The sequence below is a fragment of the Stigmatopora nigra genome, chromosome 22, assembly GCF_051989575.1.
Source record: "Stigmatopora nigra isolate UIUO_SnigA chromosome 22, RoL_Snig_1.1, whole genome shotgun sequence".
Classification (NCBI taxonomy): Eukaryota; Metazoa; Chordata; class Actinopteri; order Syngnathiformes; family Syngnathidae; genus Stigmatopora; species Stigmatopora nigra.
In genome coordinates this window covers 476,241-497,061 of record NC_135529.1, presented here as the reverse complement: position 1 = coordinate 497,061, position 20,821 = coordinate 476,241, and the positions used below count along the sequence as shown (strand labels likewise).

At 39.7% G+C, this 20,821-nt stretch overlaps 5 protein-coding genes and 1 non-coding gene across 10 annotated transcripts; 2 read left to right on the top strand and 4 right to left on the bottom strand.

Moving 5' to 3' along the window:
- Window positions 1-14: 14 nt before the first annotated feature.
- Window positions 15-4,121, bottom strand: LOC144215472 (tRNA (cytidine(32)/guanosine(34)-2'-O)-methyltransferase-like). 2 transcript variants are annotated; one of them, XM_077744426.1, is made up of 11 exons: window positions 3,977-4,121; window positions 3,565-3,696; window positions 2,681-2,750; window positions 2,473-2,584; window positions 2,225-2,303; window positions 2,085-2,137; window positions 1,947-2,000; window positions 1,451-1,553; window positions 1,280-1,363; window positions 637-740; window positions 15-567 (listed from the first exon to the last, which is right to left on the bottom strand). In XM_077744426.1, exons 2-11 carry the CDS (start codon window positions 3,683-3,685, stop codon window positions 406-408), a joined length of 942 nt encoding a protein of 313 aa, XP_077600552.1. In that variant the 5' UTR covers window positions 3,686-3,696; window positions 3,977-4,121; the 3' UTR covers window positions 15-405. The 2 variants fall into 2 exon arrangements, with proteins under 2 accessions (XP_077600552.1, XP_077600551.1); XM_077744425.1 differs by having other exon boundaries at window positions 3,896-3,991.
- Window positions 4,122-4,456: 335 nt separating this feature from the next.
- LOC144215952 (serine/threonine-protein kinase pim-3-like) lies at window positions 4,457-8,012 on the bottom strand. 3 transcript variants are annotated; one of them, XM_077745182.1, is made up of 7 exons: window positions 7,815-8,012; window positions 6,813-6,919; window positions 6,541-6,650; window positions 6,119-6,169; window positions 5,447-5,810; window positions 5,207-5,383; window positions 4,457-4,996 (listed from the first exon to the last, which is right to left on the bottom strand). In XM_077745182.1, the coding sequence occupies exons 2-7, from the start codon at window positions 6,871-6,873 to the stop codon at window positions 4,833-4,835; spliced, it is 927 nt and encodes a 308-aa protein (XP_077601308.1). In that variant the 5' UTR covers window positions 6,874-6,919; window positions 7,815-8,012; the 3' UTR covers window positions 4,457-4,832. The 3 variants fall into 3 exon arrangements, with proteins under 3 accessions (XP_077601308.1, XP_077601310.1, XP_077601311.1); XM_077745184.1 differs by having other exon boundaries at window positions 6,813-6,888; XM_077745185.1 differs by having other exon boundaries at window positions 6,813-6,884.
- A 77-nt stretch (window positions 8,013-8,089) lies between these two features.
- Window positions 8,090-8,163, bottom strand: trnan-guu (transfer RNA asparagine (anticodon GUU)). Its single transcript has one exon. It is a non-coding gene; the product is annotated as a tRNA-Asn (tRNA).
- A 1,182-nt stretch (window positions 8,164-9,345) lies between these two features.
- Window positions 9,346-10,860, top strand: LOC144180889 (kelch repeat and BTB domain-containing protein 13-like). The gene has a single exon (XM_077709042.1). The coding sequence runs from the start codon at window positions 9,346-9,348 to the stop codon at window positions 10,744-10,746; it is 1,401 nt and encodes a 466-aa protein (XP_077565168.1). The 3' UTR covers window positions 10,747-10,860.
- A 252-nt stretch (window positions 10,861-11,112) lies between these two features.
- LOC144215475 (peroxisomal succinyl-coenzyme A thioesterase-like) lies at window positions 11,113-16,085 on the top strand. Of its 2 annotated transcripts, none has more exons than XM_077744430.1 (11): window positions 11,113-11,422; window positions 12,209-12,410; window positions 12,814-12,913; window positions 13,131-13,318; window positions 13,636-13,805; window positions 14,003-14,122; window positions 14,189-14,271; window positions 14,359-14,452; window positions 14,990-15,070; window positions 15,157-15,298; window positions 15,795-16,085. In XM_077744430.1, the coding sequence occupies exons 1-11, from the start codon at window positions 11,420-11,422 to the stop codon at window positions 15,893-15,895; spliced, it is 1,284 nt and encodes a 427-aa protein (XP_077600556.1). In that variant the 5' UTR covers window positions 11,113-11,419; the 3' UTR covers window positions 15,896-16,085. The 2 variants fall into 2 exon arrangements, with proteins under 2 accessions (XP_077600556.1, XP_077600557.1); XM_077744431.1 differs by lacking the exon at window positions 11,113-11,422 and adding an exon at window positions 11,818-12,011.
- Window positions 16,086-16,524: 439 nt separating this feature from the next.
- On the bottom strand, window positions 16,525-19,506 carry LOC144215476 (uncharacterized). The gene is made up of 4 exons (XM_077744432.1): window positions 19,259-19,506; window positions 18,224-18,377; window positions 17,670-17,816; window positions 16,525-17,245 (listed from the first exon to the last, which is right to left on the bottom strand). The coding sequence occupies exons 1-4, from the start codon at window positions 19,411-19,413 to the stop codon at window positions 16,976-16,978; spliced, it is 726 nt and encodes a 241-aa protein (XP_077600558.1). The 5' UTR covers window positions 19,414-19,506; the 3' UTR covers window positions 16,525-16,975.
- Window positions 19,507-20,821: the final 1,315 nt, after the last annotated feature.

Below are 20,821 nucleotides of genomic sequence, written 5' to 3'. Positions count from 1 at the left end.
ATTTCCATTGCAGGTTGGGTTTGTCAATTTTGTATTTTTTTCATAAATGATTTTAAAAACAAAATCACATTACACAGTAACAACATATTATTGTGTGAATGTTTGCACTTTATAAACACAATTTAATCACCCATTATATTTATGACATCAGTGCCCTTTTTAGGAAACCCAACATAATGTCTCTGTTCCTGTCAGGGAACAAAATTGTGAGCAATTGAGAGAGTCTTCAATGAACGGAATTTAAATCTGCAAAAGACCAGAGATGCTTGCAAACTCTGCAAAGGAATGACAGGATTTGATCTAAGACTTTTAAAACTGTCAATGGAATCCACGTCTACTATGCAGGCGATATTAAAAAAATATTAAAACAATGTCATTTTACAGATAATAATAAAACTTGCGGCATTAATCAGTCTTGGTCTGGTCTCCGCTCTGCTGTGATCCCGAGATGGACGATTCTTCTTTGGAAAGCAGGTTATTTTTGCGGAGGTGACAGGCCTCCTGGTAAGGGGGGCTGATGGGCGGCTGGGTAGGCGGCGTGTACTGGTACTCCTTTCCTGCTTCCAGCTGAAGAAATGAAACAAAATTCAATTTGAATAGGAACTAACAGATTATTTTAATGAAGTTTAATTTTACCTGCAGAGGGTAGGTTCTATCTGAGTCAAAAGCACTCAGGTCTCCGCATGCCAGGAAAGGCACGATGATCCGGTTCGGGCCTTCTAACTGGTTGAAATCGACATCTGTTTAAAAAACAACAACAATGGAGCGTTTTTAATTTAAAGGCATTTTTTAAAAGTCAGTTCTAGATCTATTCCAAACTTAATATTTAGGGCTTTTATTCAGTTCTTTCAATCCGATTTTATTTTAAATATCTAAATATTACATCTATTTTTTTTCTTTTCCCCCTTTTATCTTCCCTGTAAATAAACAGATTTTTAAAAATGCAATATTTACTCTTTTGTCTTTTTAAATAAAAAACAAAAGGTTAAAACATGATCGATTTAATATATGCCTTTTTTTCCTAATCACATTTTTTAAATATATTTTGAAAATCCCTTATAAAAGAATAATTATTATTAAGATGCTCAAAGAGGAAATTTGTACTCATTTTAATGTCCAAAAACGATCCGAAAAGCTGGCATTCATAAATTGATTAATTTTGGCAACCTATAATTGGAAGACAAAATGGCAAAAGGCGTACAAAAAATGAGTTGGACACCGCTTCAATAGAGCCACACATATCAGTATATCTATTTTTGTATATATCAAAATGACCTACCATAGGAGTGATCCAGGAGAGGGTTGGACATGTTGGGCACGTAACCTTCTGGAGGATGGTAGTTCTGACACACCACAAAGGCTTCTGCAAGCAGAGAGAACATGTATTCAATTATAGATTAAAACAGATGCATATATATCTTGGAAAAAGTTGACAAAGGTGGCAACTAACCAATGCTGGAGTTGCGGCTGCTACGAGGCTTGGCGCATGTCACACCGCTGAAAAAGATCTTAAGCTGCGAGTACAGCAGCGTCACATCTTTGCCCCGGAAAATCTGACAAAAAGAAGGAAGAAAATCATGTTACTTAAATATGTACATTAATATATTTTATAGAGTAAAGTGATCTTAATTTGGCGTTGTCTTTTTGCTATAGTGCAAAGCTTGGCTTGATCTATCAACATGGCTGCAAATAGATAAGAACAAGCTGAATTCATGCACACTTGAGCTTCTAGGAGAATGTACTATAGATAGAGAAAAAAAAAGTACAAAACATTACAACTTAAAAGATCCGAAGGTTGTGTGCTTTTGTTTTCACAGAAAGACAGAGAGACTGGGACTTGATTGATTACTCAAAATGCCCTCAAAGAGCTGACAAAATGGAAAACTCATCTGTGAAAACAGCTGAAAGTCAATGAGTCAACAGTAGATGGATATTAGCTTACTAACCTTGGCCACAAATGTTCCACCTGGTTTAAGTACATGAGTAGTGATATTCAGCGCCTGAGGTAAAACAAACAAAACTAGTTCAAATCACCAAACTCAGTCCTCTTTCTTGCTTCAAACAAACCCTAGTTAGTGACTTACAGCTAGTAGAAGCTGAGCCTGGATGTATTCGTCCACATCATGGAGGCCCGTAACTATGACAGCAAAAAAAATAAAAATAAATAACACGTGAACAATGCATAATTTGTGGCAATGGCGGTGGACGTAGCTGAGGGTCTCACCATCAGGCGCGCCGTCACACACCACCAAGTCGGCCGGGTGACCCTCAAAGTGGCGCACAATCTCCTCGGCTGTCGACACCTAAAACACCAGGGGAAGATGATGTCATTTCAGTCATGTGACCCTTGTGAGTTTATCACGTGATCAAAAATAACACTAAATGCATAGAAACACATTCACTATTTGAATTGTTATTATATTTGTTAAGATCTTGACAAACCATATACAGTACATATAGTTTAAATGGCACCTTGGTGATATCTCCTTGAATCTGAGTGACTCCTGGAAGAGGAGCCATTGCCTGCAGGTCCACTGCCACAATCTTCACCTCTTCGCCACTCTCAGACTTATCGCCACGGCATCTTAACAACAAACCGCATTCAATGACAACCTAAGCCAATGTTCAAGGGTGACCAACATTCTCTATCAATTCACAATGAGAGTCAAACTCTGCCTACCTGAGTTTCCGACTGAGAACTTGACTCCAACTGCCAGGAGCAGCACAGAGATCCACAGCTCTGTTCACTCCTAACATCGGGAAAAACATTGCAACAGAAATAAGAAAATTATGACATTTTAGATAGGACATAATCTAGCCTGGACCAAAAAACTTAACAAAATGCTATTTTCTTCATATATGTATTTATATTTTGCATCTATAAAAAAAATGTAAAAAAAATATGGACTTCCAAATGGCAGGTTTCCTAATATCTTATTTTAAATTAGGAAGAAGCACTTTAATCTATATTCCGGAACACTGATCCTCACTGGTGACCTGGTGGGGCGAGTGTTCTCCAGGCACTCCGGTTTCCTCCCACATTGCAAAAATATGCACGATAGGCTGATTGGACACTCTAAATTGCCCCTACATATGGGTGTGAGTGTGCATGGGTGTCTCCTTGTGCCTTGTGATTGGCTGGCCACCAATTCGGGGTGTGCCCACCTCTGGCCAGGAGACAGCTGGGATCATCTCAAGCACCCCCACAAACCAAATTATATTAAAGCAGTTCAGAAAAGGAGAGAGCGACTGATCCTCCCAAGAGTCGCGGGGGTGCCTGAGCCAATCCTAGCAAACTGTGAACAGCAGGTGGAGGACACCCTGAATTGGTTGCCAGCCAATCACAGTGCACAATGAGACAACCACCTCTACTCATACAATTAAGTGTTGAACCGGCCTTTCCAGGCATGTTTTGGAGATGTGGGAGGTAAATTGAAGACTGAATATCAACCAAATGTGTGAAAGTGTGCAGAACACTACATAATGAAGGCCAACTAAAGCCCATTTAGTTAGGAAAATACCATATACATATACATCCATACAACCATATACATAACATATTACCAGCAAACAAGTTGAATTCCTCGTCCAGCTGTAGTAGCTTGAAAGCGCTTCTCGCTCTCCATCCTTCTTCTTTGGCCAGGCGGTAGTAAATATCACGTTTGTCTTTGGATGAGCGACCCATTATGACCAGATCTGATGAACAACAATTAAGACGCTTAACGGTGTTATGATTTCATTCGGTATATAACATTCTACTTCCAAAGTGGACATAAAGCAGTACAATTCGACTCGATACGATACAACAGCCAATACAACGATTTAGTATTTTGTTTTTGAATGTAGTTTTGTCTTTCAAAAATTTTCTGTTATCAATAAACACATTAAAACCTACCCAGACGTATATAATACAGCAATGCTAGTTTGCATATTACACTTCTATTCCTCTAAACACATTTCGAAAAATGTTACTTACAAAAACCACAATGGCATTAGTTCTCCTGTATAGGTGTCCCACACGAGCCTGTTCAAAAAGGACAAAGTAGCAACGATATCGCCTAGCTAAAATTCATCATTTTTATATTTATAAACCCAGAAACAAAATACAAGCAGATTAGACTATCTGTCCGAAATTGAAAGTATGTGACCTAAATTGAAATGTAAAAAAATTACAAGACATACTATAACATTCTCCTCCTGTAGTAACTCACTATGACCACGTGGTGACACTGCATTGTGGAGTTGCTGCACAATCAATCGATTTGTGGCTGTCAAGCGGCAAATTTCCACTTTTAAGGTTTAATTTATTGTGTAAAAATTGTTTCATAAAAAAATATGCATATTATTTTAAAGTGTACCACTCCTTATATTGAACGTGGGAAGAACAATAAACTGATTGGTCTGTGAACTGTCCAGGTTGATGTGTCAAAATATCAAAGAGAAAACGAAAATGTGATTACTTTTTATACAAAAGATTTAATTGTAAAAAAATGAATGTTTAAAACAACAACATTGCACATAAAACAGAAAGTAATTTCAAAAATCCAAAAGACAGCCAGGTCAGCAAGAGTAAAAAAAAAATTAAAAAAAATCAGTGTAACTTGAAACTCTTTTAGAAAAGTAAAAAGAGTATAAATAAAGAATGTGGAATATTCTCTCTTTAAATACAACAAATGTACAAAATAGAAATGCATAAAAAAAGCAAATACATACAGTAAATACACAAGTTTATCTTTGCATTGACTGTGCATGAACATCTGAGAATTGCTACAAAATTAAAAAATTTAAAAAGCCCTGAGAACTCCAGCCTCCACTTCCTGGCTATAATGCTATCAGAGACTTTCCTGGGATGAACCTTCTTGTGTGACACTTCCATCCTCTTCTTCCTCATTGGTGCTACTATTATACGTCACCCATGGGTGCAGGAAGATTTGCTCAAGGGTTGGACGGTCGCATGGCTCCAGGCTAAGGCACCAGTCAATTAGCTGCTGGCAATCTGTTACAAGACAAGAGCAAAGTCTATGAATGGCATAACTAGAAAATAAAAACTAACAATCTTTTGCCTTCAAAAAAAAAAAAAACATCAAATATTTGCAAATATAGTCTTTGATGCTTAAACCCACATTTTTTTTATTTTTTACATTTACGTCCCTAATAGCTCAGTACAACTTCTCAATGTGACACTTTGTGTAGTGGTGGTAAATACCTCCAGAAACATTTGGGCTGAAGCATAGTCGCCTACTGACGATGTCATGATCATGCTCAAAGGGGATGTCACCGCAGACCATGTCGTACAGAAGTATCCCCAAAGACCACACGGTGGCAGAGCGGCCATGGTAGCGACGCAGACGTATCCACTCCGGAGGACTGTACACACGAGTACCTAGACACAAAATAAGCATTTATTTGTATGAACAATTTCTAAACATAACTATAGCAAGCTCACCATCAAAGTCAGTGTAAATCCCATCTCGCAGCAGGGCACCCGATCCAAAGTCGATGAGTTTGATCTGGCCGGTGCGCAAATCCACCACTATGTTCTCGTCCTTGATGTCACGGTGGACGACACCGCATGCGTAGCAATGGCGCACTGCCTCTAGCACTTGGCGAAAGAAGCCACGCGCCACTGCCTCATCAAGCGCCCCACGCTCCGTGATGTAGTCAAACAAATCCTGGCCTGACTCAGGACGCTCCAGCACCATCAACCAGCCATCGACAAGTTCCTGCCAGTCCAGAAGTCGCGCTACACCACTGAACGCTTCTCCCACTTTCTTCAGAAGGACGATCTCCAGCGGAACCACATTGCCACACTGGCAGATTTATAGGGGTCACAAATAAAATAATTAAAATTAAAAGATAAAAAGCATTCTACAAATCAGTCACAGCTGCTTGGGTTCATGCTTATATTTCTGGCAAAAAGAAATGTGCAATATGCTAGAAGATTTATGGTCATTTGAAAGCACCAAAACCAATGAAATTACATATATTAAACTTCAATAAACGTGTGCTTATATTTCTGTAAAAAAACAAATGTTGCTAAATACGACTAGATGATTTACGGTAATTTGCAAGCATTGAAACTAATGAACAGGCATTCTTTAAACTTCATTACACTTACCAAAGTGCCCCACTCAACCACTCTGTCTCTGGCAACGTGTTTCACTGCCACCTGCAATAATGCAACAAAATAAAAACAAAAGTTAAAAATGACGGCATCCGAAATGTGTGTTAACCATTGTCAATGTTTGTATAATTTGCTCCTTTATGATCTTGGCAGCAGGCCCCACCGGAAACAACCGAGCCTTCAAGATAAAAGCAAAACGTCGTATAGTGACGACACCACTACCCTTTTCCAGCCACGACTTGTAATTCTTTTTTAAAACTTGTAGAAAACATGACATGACCATAAGCAGGCCACCATTAATAGTGAGTTTTGGAGACGCGGCGATGTTGTTATTGTAATCCGGAAATGTTGTCGCTAGCCGCCTCGTGTATCATCGAATCCCACGTGCTCCGCATCAAAACAAAAGCAGCACCTACCGGCACGCCGTCTGCCACGCGGACGGCCGAGTAGACTGTCCCGAATCCGCCGCTTCCAAGCACCGTGTCCAGTCGGTACACTTTCTCGAACGGTGGCACGTCCTCTTTAACTGAGGAATACATAAAATTACAAAAAACAACTTTTAATACATAATTAGTGGCTAACAAATTTGAGAAAATACGGACACACAACAATGTATGCGTCCAGAAAAAGCATTTCAAAGCAAATTGTATATTAGTATTAACACGGCGAAGGAGAAATGTTATGTTACCTTGTTTTACCGGCGTCAGGTCCACGCTACACGCCGCCGAGCTCAGTGTGGAGAGCATCATAATTCCTCGTCCTCTCTCCAAACCATGTGCAACAAATCAAACTCTCCTTTTATAAGAGGCAAAAGACTCGCGTAGTAGTTAAATAAAAGCAAGTTATTATTTATAATTCGTGTAAAGCGCGCCACCAGTGTAACCACGGCGACCCGCAAGGGTGGAGGACTTTCAAAATTATCAATGCATTGTTTACAACCAAAATATCCCTCCGCTACAACACGCGCGCGGGACATCAATACTCATGACTATTTCTTACATGAAAATGTGATGTAAAAAGATAAAACAACGAGGAAAAATATGATTATTGTCTTGGTTGTTTTTAATCCAAACTGACTCTTAGTCGACAGTGAGTAATTTAAACGGAGCAACCGAACTACTTTTCTGGACTAGGATAAACGGAGGGATGGCGGAGGCAAGTGATGGGTTTCGTCCGGACATTTAAAAAATGTACTGTCCATATCGAAACTGAAACCAATCAATAAAATGAACATAAAACAAGCAATTGGATTAACCATAAAGAAAAAGTGTGGTTTATTTAAAAAAACTACAACAATACGACTTTTAATACGGTAATTGTAAATAAAGCAGACGATAATTTGGCAGACCACAGGGCCAATTGCGTTTGGTGATGTAGCATGGATTGACCAATGACGTTGCTTTTCTTACAGCAGTGTGACGTTTGACCAATCACAGGCATCTACTTGGACTCGCGCACTCTGAATACGAAAATAATGGAACATGGGTAGCGGGTTTAATCCTGCTAAACAAATCTCACGTTGTAGGAAGTATCTGATTGAACATTTAATCTCCTAACAGACTGTCCTAATGGATACAAATGATCTGTAATTTAATCAAATCACGTTATAAATATGTTATTAGAGAGATGACGACACTCCTCTCTTAGTATTTCGCTCGTTCGTTGCTTTAAAACAGCGGCTGAGACTTACTTGATTTAATGCACTTGTGCCCAAACTTTAAAAGGAAAAATATAGGTGCATTGGTCCTCAAAGCAAATTAAATGTCCAAATGATCCCTTAAATCTTGATAAAATTATTATCATATATTACTGGATTTGTAGGTGACAGACTAGCCTTTGAAAGCTGGATAATCGTTGATTGACTTTCAGCACCCCACAAAATGACCGAATGAAAAAAGGCATTGAATATGTCATAAAGCTTGCTTTGAAAGCGAATCGTCATAAATAGCAACATTAAAAATCGAACGTCCCTGGGTGGGCTCGAACCACCAACCTTTCGGTTAACAGCCGAACGCGCTAACCGATTGCGCCACAGAGACATACAGATATTAGCCAGATATTTGTTTCATGTATTTTAATTAACGTTCATTTCATGATCATTTGATGCTTGGCCTGTCAATTGCTATGGATTTGAAAATTAACAGAATTTGAATTTACGTACTACTTTGTTAGCTGTTCCTATACTGATGTTTGAATATCTCATCACCTTTGTTACGTATTTAATGTATACTTTTACTCATCTATAAGTCGTTTGACTTTACTCAATGAATGTATCTTTTTTGTATTATAACTCAAATCATTTATGTGTTCACACTTTTATTCTAATGCCTAATCTTTGTAGCTGCTTTTTAACACAGTGTTCCTTTGCTCGACAAATTCAACCTTGTACTTTAGGACTCATAATTATTCGTTTGGCGGCCCAGTGCAGTGAATGGTTAGTAGCACGTCGGCCTCAAAACTTTGGGGTCCTGTGCTCAAATCCAGGACAGTCAACCTGTGTGGAGTTTGCATGTTCTCCCCAGAGCTGTGTGGGTTTTCTTTAGGTGCTCTGGTTTCCTCCCACATTTCAAAAACATGCATGTAGGCTGATTGGACACTCTAAATTGCCCCTTGGTTGTCCATCTCCATCGGTTCAGGGTCACCCCCATGTCTAGCCCGAAGTGAACTGGGATGGGCTCCAACACCCTCCGTGACCCTGGTGAAGATAAAGCGCTTCAGTAAATGAATGAATAAACGGATGAATTAATTGTTTGGAGTTCTGGTTATCTCAAGCTTGAGATAAGGATGGAGCATGGCACATAATGATTAAAAGAGGTTTTCCCATACTAAGAAAAAAAGCTAAAATAAACACATTTTTAGATCTATATAAAATGGAATGTTCTGGGCTTTTGATTTAGTTCTTTGAATCCGATTTTAAAAACAATATCTAAATATTATATCTAAAATGGTCCGGCCCACATGAAATTGAGTTGACGTTAATGCGGCCCGCGAACTAACCCGAGTCTGATGCCCTTGCCCTAAGTGAAAGGACATGTTGTCAGAGCGGCGACAATGTGACCTGATTGTGTTGTAAATGTGACTCTGCTCAGTTGTTGACTTCTATGTTTAGCCACTCTATTTTCAAATGGAGTCTCCTGTCAGAGTAAAGCCACTCTTCTCTGGCCCCTCAACAGCATATCGACGAGCCATCCACGTAGCTCGATCCTTTTGCGGATATCTCAATGGCGTTAAACGAGAGTGAATTCGATGGCAACAACCGGTGCATCAATTCTGGCGGCGATCACCTAACAGTGGTGGTGGAGGACATTCGTTTTTTTGAGAAGAAGGCACTGCTTGTCAAGAGCTGTGACTACTTTGGTGCCCTCTATCGCTCCGGGATGAGGGAGTGTCACCAGGAAGAGATCCGACTCCAGTGCTTGCGTGCTCGCGGTTTCTGTATCGCCTTGGCTGTTATGCGGGGTGAAGTGCCTGGTTTAGATGCTGACAACATAGTAGAGGCCATCGAGTGCGCTGCTTTCCTCCAAGCGATGCCACTCACCAGGCACTTGGTGGAGCTCGTAGACTCAGACAACTGCTTCCTGATGTTCCACACCGCAGCAACTTTTGGCCTCCAGGAGCTATACTACGCTGCAGCGCTGTACATTCGGAATATGTACGCAGACATGGAGGCGGAAGTTAAACAGATTTTACCGTCCGAGCTTGTTTCCTTTGTGGAATCGCTGAACCCAAGTGTTTTCATGGCCGTTGGCGCCCACGTCACCTGTGTAACGACTGAAAGCGTGCATGCTGCTTCCAGGACTGTCTGCTACTTGGATGAAACCGTGAACATATGGAAAACTTTGACTGACCTCCCCCTTCAGGCAAGTACATCCATGGCGGGTGTGACCGTCCTGGACAACAAACTTTACATTGTTGGTGGTGTCCGTGGTATCCACCAAGGTGTAGTTGATGCCAGCTTCTGCTACGATGTTAACAAGAACATCTGGACAGAATTGGCTGGTCCAGCCCAGCTACGGTTCAACCTCAGTCTAATAGGACACGATGCCCACCTCTACGCAATTGGAGGTGAGTTTGAGGGTACAGTGATGTCGTCTGTGGAAATACTGAATGTTCAGACTGGGAGGTGGAAGTTTGCCGCGCAACTGCCACGGCCAGCGGCGGGCATTGCATGCGCCAAAGCTACTGGAAGGATTTTTGTGTGCTTGTGGAAACCGTTGGAAACCACCGAGATCTTCGAGTATATCCCAAGTAAGGACAAATGGCGTCTGGTCACCAGTCTTATACGACGCCAGAGCTACGGCCACAGTATGGTGGGCCACAGGGACGATCTGTACGTGATGCGCAATGGGCCATCTGATGACTTCCTGCGGTGTATGATGGACTGTTATAACCTGAGCACAGGCCAGTGGACCGCTCTCCCCGGACACTTTGACAACAGCAAGGGCTCTCTCTTCACAGCGGTAGTTCGAAGCGACTCAGTCTTCACACTCAACAGGAGTGCCACACTGGAGTACGTCATCCATGCAAAGAACTGGAAACCCCGACGCCAGATGAAAGGTTTCCCCCGCAGTGGATCAGTGTGGACTTTCTTACTCAGGTTGCCTGTACAGAATCCAGAATAAACGTTCAGCTATCCAAAGTAACTAATACCCCTTTTCCACTCGATGGGAAAAGCTGGATGTGACACATAACTGGCCAGCAGATGACATCTGGAGTTCTGGAATCCTCGGGCCTGGACAGCTTTGTCTTCTAACTTGTTGTAAAAGGTAGAGAACGCCATGGCCTGGTCACTTGTCTCATCCACGGAGCACTACTCTTCTTCAAGGGAAGAACTAAATATTGTTGATAATAATGCATAGTGGCAGCCTGGCGGCTTGAGTGGTTAGCGCGTTGGTTGGCCTCACTGCTCTGTTCATTGTTTTCTCTGTGTTCTTCTTGTTTGTCCCAGCTGACTTGCCGTTCTGTGGGTGCAGATGCACGTCATTGAGAACTTGTTCCTGTTTTGTCTATTTAAAGCCCACATGTTTTGGCAATGTCGGATCATTTGATTTGTTTGTACCTTGCCATGACATCCCATGCTCCCTGTTCAATGTTCTATCTTCCTCATTTCCCCCATGTCTTCCTGTCAGGTTTGATTTTGTGATTTCATTCCTAAGTTGTGGTTATTTTCAAAAGATCCAGCCTAAGTTATCAAAGTTTTTGTTGAAGTACTACTTCCCTCTCTTGGCCTGCTTCCCTGCAATTGGGTCCTACTCTGTGTTTCCTTGCCTCCACATCGACAAAAAGAAGTAACGCATGGTAGGCCTATTGGACATAGATAATCAATATATAGTAATGATACATAAATAATTACTAAATAGTAATAGATAAACAAGTGGTTCACATAATAAATAAGTAGTATAAGTAGTAGTAATACGTCTTTATAAAGTCCTAGGTGCAGAACTCGTGTTGAGCATGCAGTACACATGGAGCAAATTTACTTCCAATTTCAAATTTAATCTGTGTAATTGCATAATTTTGAGTACAAGAGTAATAAGAGATATCCACAATGTAGTGAAGCTGCAATATTCGAGGGATTACTGTATATATATGCATATATGTATATATGTATATATATATTTATATACTACAAAAAGTTCAATAAAAATTCAAATAAGCCTTGTGGCCCATCCCTCCACACTCACCTTTTACAGGAAAAGTGGACTTCAGTCTGTCTGTTAAACATAAACTTGCCTGTTTGCCTGCATTGAACTTGGTACAACAAGCAAGATGAGTCTTACTTTTTCAAACTTTATCCATCAAATAATATTTTACCTGGTGTCAATCTAAATCCTACGAATCAGTGACATCTGGTCATTGCAACTTTAGCCAAGGACAAGCAGTAGCCGTAAGTTTTTAGTCTTTCATCGCAAACTCAAAGCTTTACCAAATACTTTTTTCCCCTAACAAGATCTTTTAGTCTTGAAAATATTTACACCACCCATTCACGAGACTATTTTCCTTCTATCAAAAAGAAAAGTTATTTTTGTAAGACACTTCTTAATTCTAGTATTGTTTTCAAAATTTGCCTTGGTCCTGTGGCAGGTCATTATGTCATTTGGGCATTGCAACGTCAAGCTGTCGGTTACTCCATGCAGAGGGCTAGTGGACGAGAAGTTGGTCATTTTGGTCCAGAGTACGCTTCCTGGAGCCAGGCTTACTCTCCGTGCCTTCCACCGCTGTGACGACGGACATGAATGGGAGGCGTTCGCTCACTACCTGACCAATGCTACAGGCTGCCTTGACAGTATGTCGGACCATTTGACGTTTTTTTTCAATTTATAGGAAGATACAAGTCATTTGAAAGAAATTAAGGGACCATTAGAATATTGCTAGTTCATTCATTCATTTTGCATACAGCTTATCCTCACAAGGGTCGCAGGGTTGCTGGAGGCTATTCCAGCCTACTGGGGGCAGTAAGTGGAGAAGATCCTTAAATGGTTGCCAGCCAATCCCAAGGCACAAGACGAACAACCATTCACACACAAACACATAATAACAGCTATGGATAATTTTGAGTGCTAAACCGGTCCACCATGGATGTTTTTGGGTTGCGGGAGGAAACCGGAGTACCTGGAAAAACCCCAAGCAGGCACATTTATGCGCTAATGGTTCCAGGTACGTTTTACAGAAAACTTACTGTCTTTCAGTATCTGAAGAACCCAGCCTGGGAGGCACATACTATGGGGTGGAGCCGATGGGTCTTCTTTGGAGCATTAGACCAGTTCTTGGCAGCAAACCTGGACTCAGGTACTCTACCACCTGCAAGACCAAAATTTAAACACACGTTCACATAAACATACTTAAAACTTCCAATGTCAGAGTAGATATAGAGCTCTGGTTCTCTGGAAATTTGTGTTTCCTTCCACCATTACTTTTGCACAAAACCATTATATAGCAAAATAATGGAACAAATTGTGATTTGACAAGCAAAGTGAAAAGGCCTAACCATGAGTGTCATCACTAGGATGAGGAAGATGAATGTGGAGACCCCTATGGAGTTTACAATCTCCGTCTATCAGGACCACCTAACGGAATTCAAGGAGAAGGCTGTTTTGGCATCCCAACTAGTGGAGCGCTGGTACATGGCACCTGGCGTCCTAAGGACCCCCATCATGGAACACGGACTCACGGCGACCCTCTTCCTGCCCTCAGGTATTCACCCCACGCTCAAATCTCTTAAACTCTGAATGCTGCTTTCGAGGTGTTACTTAATGGTCGAAAAATGGATGACCACCATTTCCTGAATAAAACAAATATGACGTCCTTTCCATGTAAAAGAGGTGCTATTAACCTTGAGGAAATGACTAAGAAAAATCCCCTTTTTAGAAGCCTCTCAATCCTGAAACCCAACATAATGTCCCAGTTGATTGATCGTTAAACTTGTTTCATAATTGAATTGTCATTGCATACGTAGCTCAGTACACTATGTTGATGTTAGTATGAACAAAATCAAATGGGGGTAAAAATAGGTCCTGGACCATTCCCTGCTATCTTGGACCTGTGGGGTGGCGGAGGCCAGCTGGTGGAGTACCGAGCATCTCTGTTGGCCTCACATGGCTTTGCCTCGCTTGCTCTTGACTACATAACTCCAAAGATCAGTGTGGAGACTGGAAAGCCAGTGGACAACACTTATTTTGAGGTGAGGTCTTGTCCATGTCCTGATTGTTTTCTTGGTGGTGGTTCGAAAACATTTCTTAAATCTAAAATTCTTGTTGTAGCATGGTGGTAGTATTATTATAGTAAATCCGTGAAAGAATACATGTTTTGGTCCTGGTCCATACCATACAGACATACACCTAGTCCTTATTATTATTATATCACATTCTATGCACACAGAATGCCTTCACATTCCTGCAGCAGCACCCTAGGGTGATGGGCGAGCGCGTGGCCATGTTGGGTCTCTCTTTTGGAGTCAGTTTCACCCTCAAGATGGCCGCTTACTCCCACGTCCTAAAGGTCAGGTGACCTTTAGTCTCATGGATGAGCATTGGATGAGCATATATGTGTGTGTACGTTTTACAGCCTAAGTGTGCAGTGTGCATCAGTGGAAGCCACGTGCAGCCCACGGAAGGAACTATGGCGGACATTTTATCTTACTTTGATCGGTATTACAGTCACCATTGGAATTTATGTCATTTTGTTAAGAAAATATTTTGTGATTATTAATATTATTTGTTTTTTTGGCCAATAAGAAATGGACACAAGGCTCAACTGAATGACAAGAACGAAGTCATCATGAGAAATTTGCTACTGCCTATCCCTGCTGACCCTGCCTACAAAGTCGATGTAAGTTCTTGGTAAATTTAATGGTCTTATTTATAGCATTGTTTCTAATCCAATGCCACCTGTTTTCTTATTCCTTATTTTCGCTGTGGTTCTGGTTCCTGCCCAAAACCTGAATCTATTGTGTTCTGATGCTATTTTTATTTCTTTCCTGAGCTGTTCTTTTCTTCTTTTGGTATATACCTTGGTTTTAGTTTCAATGTTTGTCACAGTTTATGGGCTTGTTCTGTTCCATTCCTGGTAATTATCCTGGTTTTCGTCCATGTCCTGATTCTTGACTTGACCCTCATCTTGTAGTGGTCGTCAACCAGGTGCCTTTCTTGGTCAGGGTCAATTTATATTTTTGAATGTGGTCTTAATCAATGCTTTGATACTGATATTGATCATGATTAAAGTTGGTGTCTTTGTCCTGATTCAGGTCTAGGCCATGTCCTCAATATAGTTCAACAGTTCCATGTTCTTGTCCATATCTTGATTCTGATGAAATTGTATTTTTGTAGCAATTTGGTGATTTTGTGTACATTTTTTTTGTTTAATAAGATGGGACGTGTGAAATGTCCTCTGTTGTTGGTTATGGGTGAGGATGACCAGAACTGGCCCGCGTGTGAGTCTGCAGCAGACGTAAGGAGAACAAGTTCAAGGATGGCATTCAAAATTGATAGTGTTGTTGTTAATATGGACAAACAACAACTCCATTTGTGTTACAGATGAAGGAGATGATGGAGCGTGCTGGAAACCTCCACCTGCTGACCATTCTGTCTTATCCTAATGCAGGACACTTGCTTGAGCCTCCCTACTCACCACACACCAGGGTCAGCTCATTCAGATCTGTAGGAACACGGGAAAAGGGTAAGTTCTCAGGAAAACTCAGCAATTGTACTCCATAGCCAGTTGTTGTCTTGTTACTGAAATCATATACTTTGGTTCATGCCCTTAAATGTTGTATAACATCAGAGTGATTTGTCCTGATTCAGGTCTTTATGTATTTTGTTTATGTATCTGTTTTGATCAATGCCTTTGACCATGTTCTTGTACATATACGTATATATTTCCTGGTAGTTGTTCTCATGTCCATTTCTTAGTTTATGTTCTAATTTATTTCTTAGTCCATTTCTCCGGCCCTGTTATTTTCTTTCTAAAACACTATCTTGGGCCATGTCTTATGCCTGCTCAAGATCCCCAATCTTGTCCTGGTCTGTCTTGACTCGAATCTCTATTGCAAGTTTCCAACCTTAAGTAGCCTGACACCTACGAAAGAAGACAGCAACATAACAGTCTCCCAATCTAGTTTGTGTTATGTATTTTATAAATTGGAAGTTATAATGGAGTTATGCTGTGTTTGCAGTCACAGCTCTGTGGGGAGGTGAGTGTGCAGCACATGCAGTGGCTCAGGAGGATGCCTGGAAAAAGACCTTGGAATTTCTACGCCACAATTTGTATGCCTGAAGACCGAACACAAACAATGTGTGTACTTGAGGCATTTAACTAAATTAAGTGGACTGTCCATGATAACCCCAAAAACCTACACATTGACCAATATGTACTTTTTAACTCACTGGAACAAAAACTGATCATTATGAGGTAATGTGCATTAGAACATTTTGTTGCAAAATAAATGCTTTCAGATTAAAGATAACACTGCATTTTTTTTCTTGAAAAAGAAGCAAAAATACATGCATTCAGTCTTTCATCTCTATCCAAAGATGAGAGATTTTACCACAAGGTAAAATCATTGCAACTTTTGGCTTTCAAATCATTCCATTGCAAATCTTACAACTAAATGAAATATTCACTATTGTTTTACATCCCCCACGAATTATCTTCTGTGGGTTTTCCATTGTGGGTATAATAAGGGGGTAAATAGCTAGGTGCCTACAGTACCACTCGAGATTTCCCAACTAGCCTTGTGCATGAAGTTGGATAAAAAGCAAAAGATCAAACACAATCAAAATAGTCCAACCAATTGTGATCCATGATAAACACTGCCTGAGAATGACATAACTGTGAAAAAAAAATAGTATTTAGTGAGAATATCACTTTCCTAAAAATAGTTAAGTCAATGAATATTCCCTGGGTCCATACTAGACACTTTTAATGCAAAAAAATTGACTTAGTCAGTGCCTGTGTTTTTAATACTTCTTACAATTACATTTGCATACAGGCATCAATCAACTGGTCTTTTAATTGGCCAAATAAGGATGAAGAGAGGAAAGTTTGGAAAACTTTTTTACCCCAGGAATTGGGAATAACTGGATAGTGTTTATACAGAAGCAAGAGAAGTAGCAAGTTAGAGTGCTGTTAAAAAGAACAAAAAAGTTAGTGTTCTGTACAATAAATGATATTTCTACTCATGGTAAACTGGTTAGTTCTAAATAAAATTACAAATTAAAAGATCTTAATCTTTCGAATTATTTATTTCTGCATATTATACTAGTAGTATACAAAGGAACAAATTTGAAAAAGTGAAGTATATTGAACACTTTTTTAAAGTTCTGTATTACATATAAACAAATATATTTTAATGATTCAAAGTGGCTTGATAAGCACACCATAGGGTCGAATGGCTTTCTCCACCAACTTTTGCTCCTCATACGCAGACATATCATCAGGGACAGGCAACAACCAATACGTGTCCCCATTGTGTTTTTGACGGTATACTGGGTTGACACGATTCTGCATCACCACAAGGTACGTCTTGCCTGTAGACTTGGACTGGAATGTTTCCGCGTAGTCTGCTGCATACTCCAGTTTTGGTGTTGAATACACACCACGACCATATTTTTGTCCAGGACCAGGCTGACAATCAAACAAATGTTTTATCAAACAAATGTTTTTAACTACTAATCCAAATAGGTTAATTCACCACAAAGAAAAATATATTGAACAAACAGGGAGAGGACTTTAAAGATACGTTTTTTTGTTCTTGAATTTCATTCATAGACATCAAAATTAATTTTGTTTAGCCTTTTATCTGTTTTTCTTTTCTCTATTTTTAAGTAAATGAAGTATCCGCCACATTGTCTTGCATTTATGGCGTTTCATCTTTATTATCTTGCAGTTTTGTGCATGTGGAGTCTAATTTATGCACATATAAGCCATACCCTGGACTCCGTCATTTTTTTTAGCAACAAATACGGCTTATATGTGAAAAAATACGGTATTTGTGCACAAAAACAAAATCATGGGTTCTCACACAATGTGTCTAAGAAGGTTAGCTAACCTTGTAATTGGTGACAATGATGGCTCTGGCTCCGTCATCGGAGGTGCCGTGATAGGAAACAGGCCACTCTCCATGTTTGGAGTACTTGGTGGTGCAATGGCCACGATTTCCCAGCCACGCGTTGCCATCCGGATATTTATCCCACACCTGTAAAGTTATAAAAGAATGTAGTCCAGAAGGTGTATTATAAGAGCCAGATTTTTTAAAAATAATAATAATTTTATCCAACTAATCCAAGTTTGATCCTCCCATTAACAAATGAAAGTGGAGGGATTTCATGTCTTTTGAAAGCAGCCCTCAGAAAAATAGGTTTGGAAACACAGTCACTACAGACTGCGTAATAAATATTCTGTATTCCACATCCTGTTACACTCAAAGACGGAAGCACACCCGAACGAGCATGCTTCGCTCAACTAAATTCCAAACCAAGCAGTTACAGAGGACAAACAGATTTAAAGAAACATTGACAAGTGTTTCTCTCAATCTCAAGTCACACATTGAGATGCATATATATACCTCAGACATGCACTCATACTGAGGTTGAGTGAAATCACCTTGAGAGCAAAACGCAGCCACCCGCAGGGTCGTTGGTAGACTTCTCCTCCTCGGAAGTAAGTACAACAGTCCTTTACCCCGCTGAAGTCGAAATCGTACGCTTTGTCGAAGAACTCCTCCTCGTCAATCACCAGGCCATTTCCGTCAGCACCGCTGCACCCAAAGAAAAATATTCTTAAAAATATTTTCACTATGTTTCAGCCTCTCATTCAATGCTAGTCAATCATCACTCATAACTGATAGAAAAAGTTTGTATTTCCCACTGAAAATGAATACTTATAAGTGGATGCCAGGCCCTTATAGTCCAAAAATGTAACATTGTGGTCTTTGACAACCAAAAATGTGATGTCCAAACATGTGGACACGAGGTCAAATGATCTTAAACTGATAACAAAGCATTGTTGTTGCATTGTTTTTGTTTAAATAACCATTTTGATGACTGTCATGGTATTGGGTATATACCATTTTTGAGGTGACCAATTTGCATTTTTATACAGAAATACAACTTTGGGAATTTCAATCTTGTGTAGGGCTCACAGATTAGTGCAGAACCATCTATAAAAATGTAATCTCTATAATTTAAAAATGATTGTTGGTACAGTAGAGTTCCTGAAGCAACATTTTAAAATGTGAAAAAATGACTTGGATATGATTTTTTTCTATTTCCAAGTCCACTTTCTGCACAATCCTGGGTTTGCACACCTTATAAGAAATGTACTCTTCTTTAACAAAAGAAATCAAAAATCATAGGCCTCCTGACTCTGAAAAGCCATCATCTCACCTTTGTGTTGACCACCATTTACCAATCATCTCATCCCTTTACTATTGACAAAAATACACAAAGATTCTCTCTAAATTCCCTCCAGTCTTCAATTGGGAAAGCGTTGATATAATCAGAACATTTGTCTCCAACTATTATATCATATCTTTACTGCCAGCCATCTTTTTGGGGTAGAGTTTCAGCCCTATTGACAATGGCTTTTAATGTATTTAAAATTTTGTGTTTATATTTGGTCCACAGTTGTAGTACTAACCTGTGGCCCATGGCTGCAGATACAAAGCCAAACACGGACATGGGACGCGCAGACACCAGTTGCAGGCCACTGCCCGACCCTTGAGCCTGGCAGGATGTAACTTGAGTGTTACATAGTGCAGACAGGGCCTCCAGGCGAACGTCACTGTTGATCATCTTGTTCTTGATCTCTGCTGAGAATTTTTAGGTCAGTCCTCATTAACAGTTGGACTTCTTGCATTAAAAGGAAATTTGTAGATTTTCAAAAACACACATCTGTTTGTTCAGATAATGAGCACTCATTAGCTCCATTAACAAAACCTGAAAGGGGCAGTGTGATTACGAGTGTGATTGGTTGTCTGTCTGTGTGTGTGTCTCTGCCCAATGACTAACTGGCAACCAGTTTAGGATGGAGTCACCTTTGGCCTGATTGAATGTTTTTCCTTGATTAAAGTCAATTACAATCTCAGTCAAGTTCTTACCATCAAAATATATATTTTCAATATGTGTCTTTTTTAATCGATGGATTCATTATTTGTCTGCCATGCTACTTTTCCTAACAAGGCTTAGTGGAGCCATCTCACTTGATTATGAGCAGAAATAGGGGATATATCATGAACTAAGATACAATCAACAATTCATTATATTATTATATATCAGAATACCTGGAGAAAATCTCACAGGCATGGAGTGAACATACTAATCCCACCTAGGAAGGTCAATTGATTATAATTAAAATACATTTAAAAAAATAAATATTGTCATTTTTCTATTTAAACAAAAAAAATTTAAAACTGTCACACCAGTTTCTAATATTTTTTTATTTTTTTTGTATGTATGTATATCTATATCCTGATCACACCAGCAGAGGACAGCAGCTACATATCTAATGCCCTCCAAAGGGTTGCAAATGTAACTCCTAGAAAATGTATTTATGTTCCCCATTTAAATATGACAAACTAAACAGAAAGAATATTTCATGTTAAATAACAAAACAAAATCAGTACAGAAGACATGTCATTATTATGCTTATTTGGTTTCAAGTATGATATATACATTGAATACAGCAGACATTTTCAATAAATATAATTGGAAGTATTATTATTATCAATATTTGTTAGTATGATTATTGTTATTCTTATTAGTAGTATTTTGATGATGATGATGATGATGATGATGATGAAGATGATGATGATTATTATATTAGATCATATCATGAGCTGGCATAACTAAATGAGTAACCATTGGATGTAAGCAAATTATAATCAATTTATATAGGGAAAACTAAAAAATGGTTATATGGCAATTCTGTTATCGAAGGTTCACTACCAGGTGGGTCCTCACTGCGTGTAGTTTGAATGTTCTCCCTGCTCTTGCGTGGGTTTTCTCCGGGTGCTCCAGTGTCAAAAGCGTGCATAGTAGGCTGGTTGAACAATTAAATTGCCCTTTGGTATGAGTGTGAGTGTGAATGGTTCTGAATGGTCTTCTCCCACCAATTCAGGGTGTCCCCCACCTGGTGCACATATCTGGGATAGGCTCCAGCACCCCTGGCCACCCTTGTGAGGATAAACAGTTCAGAAAATGA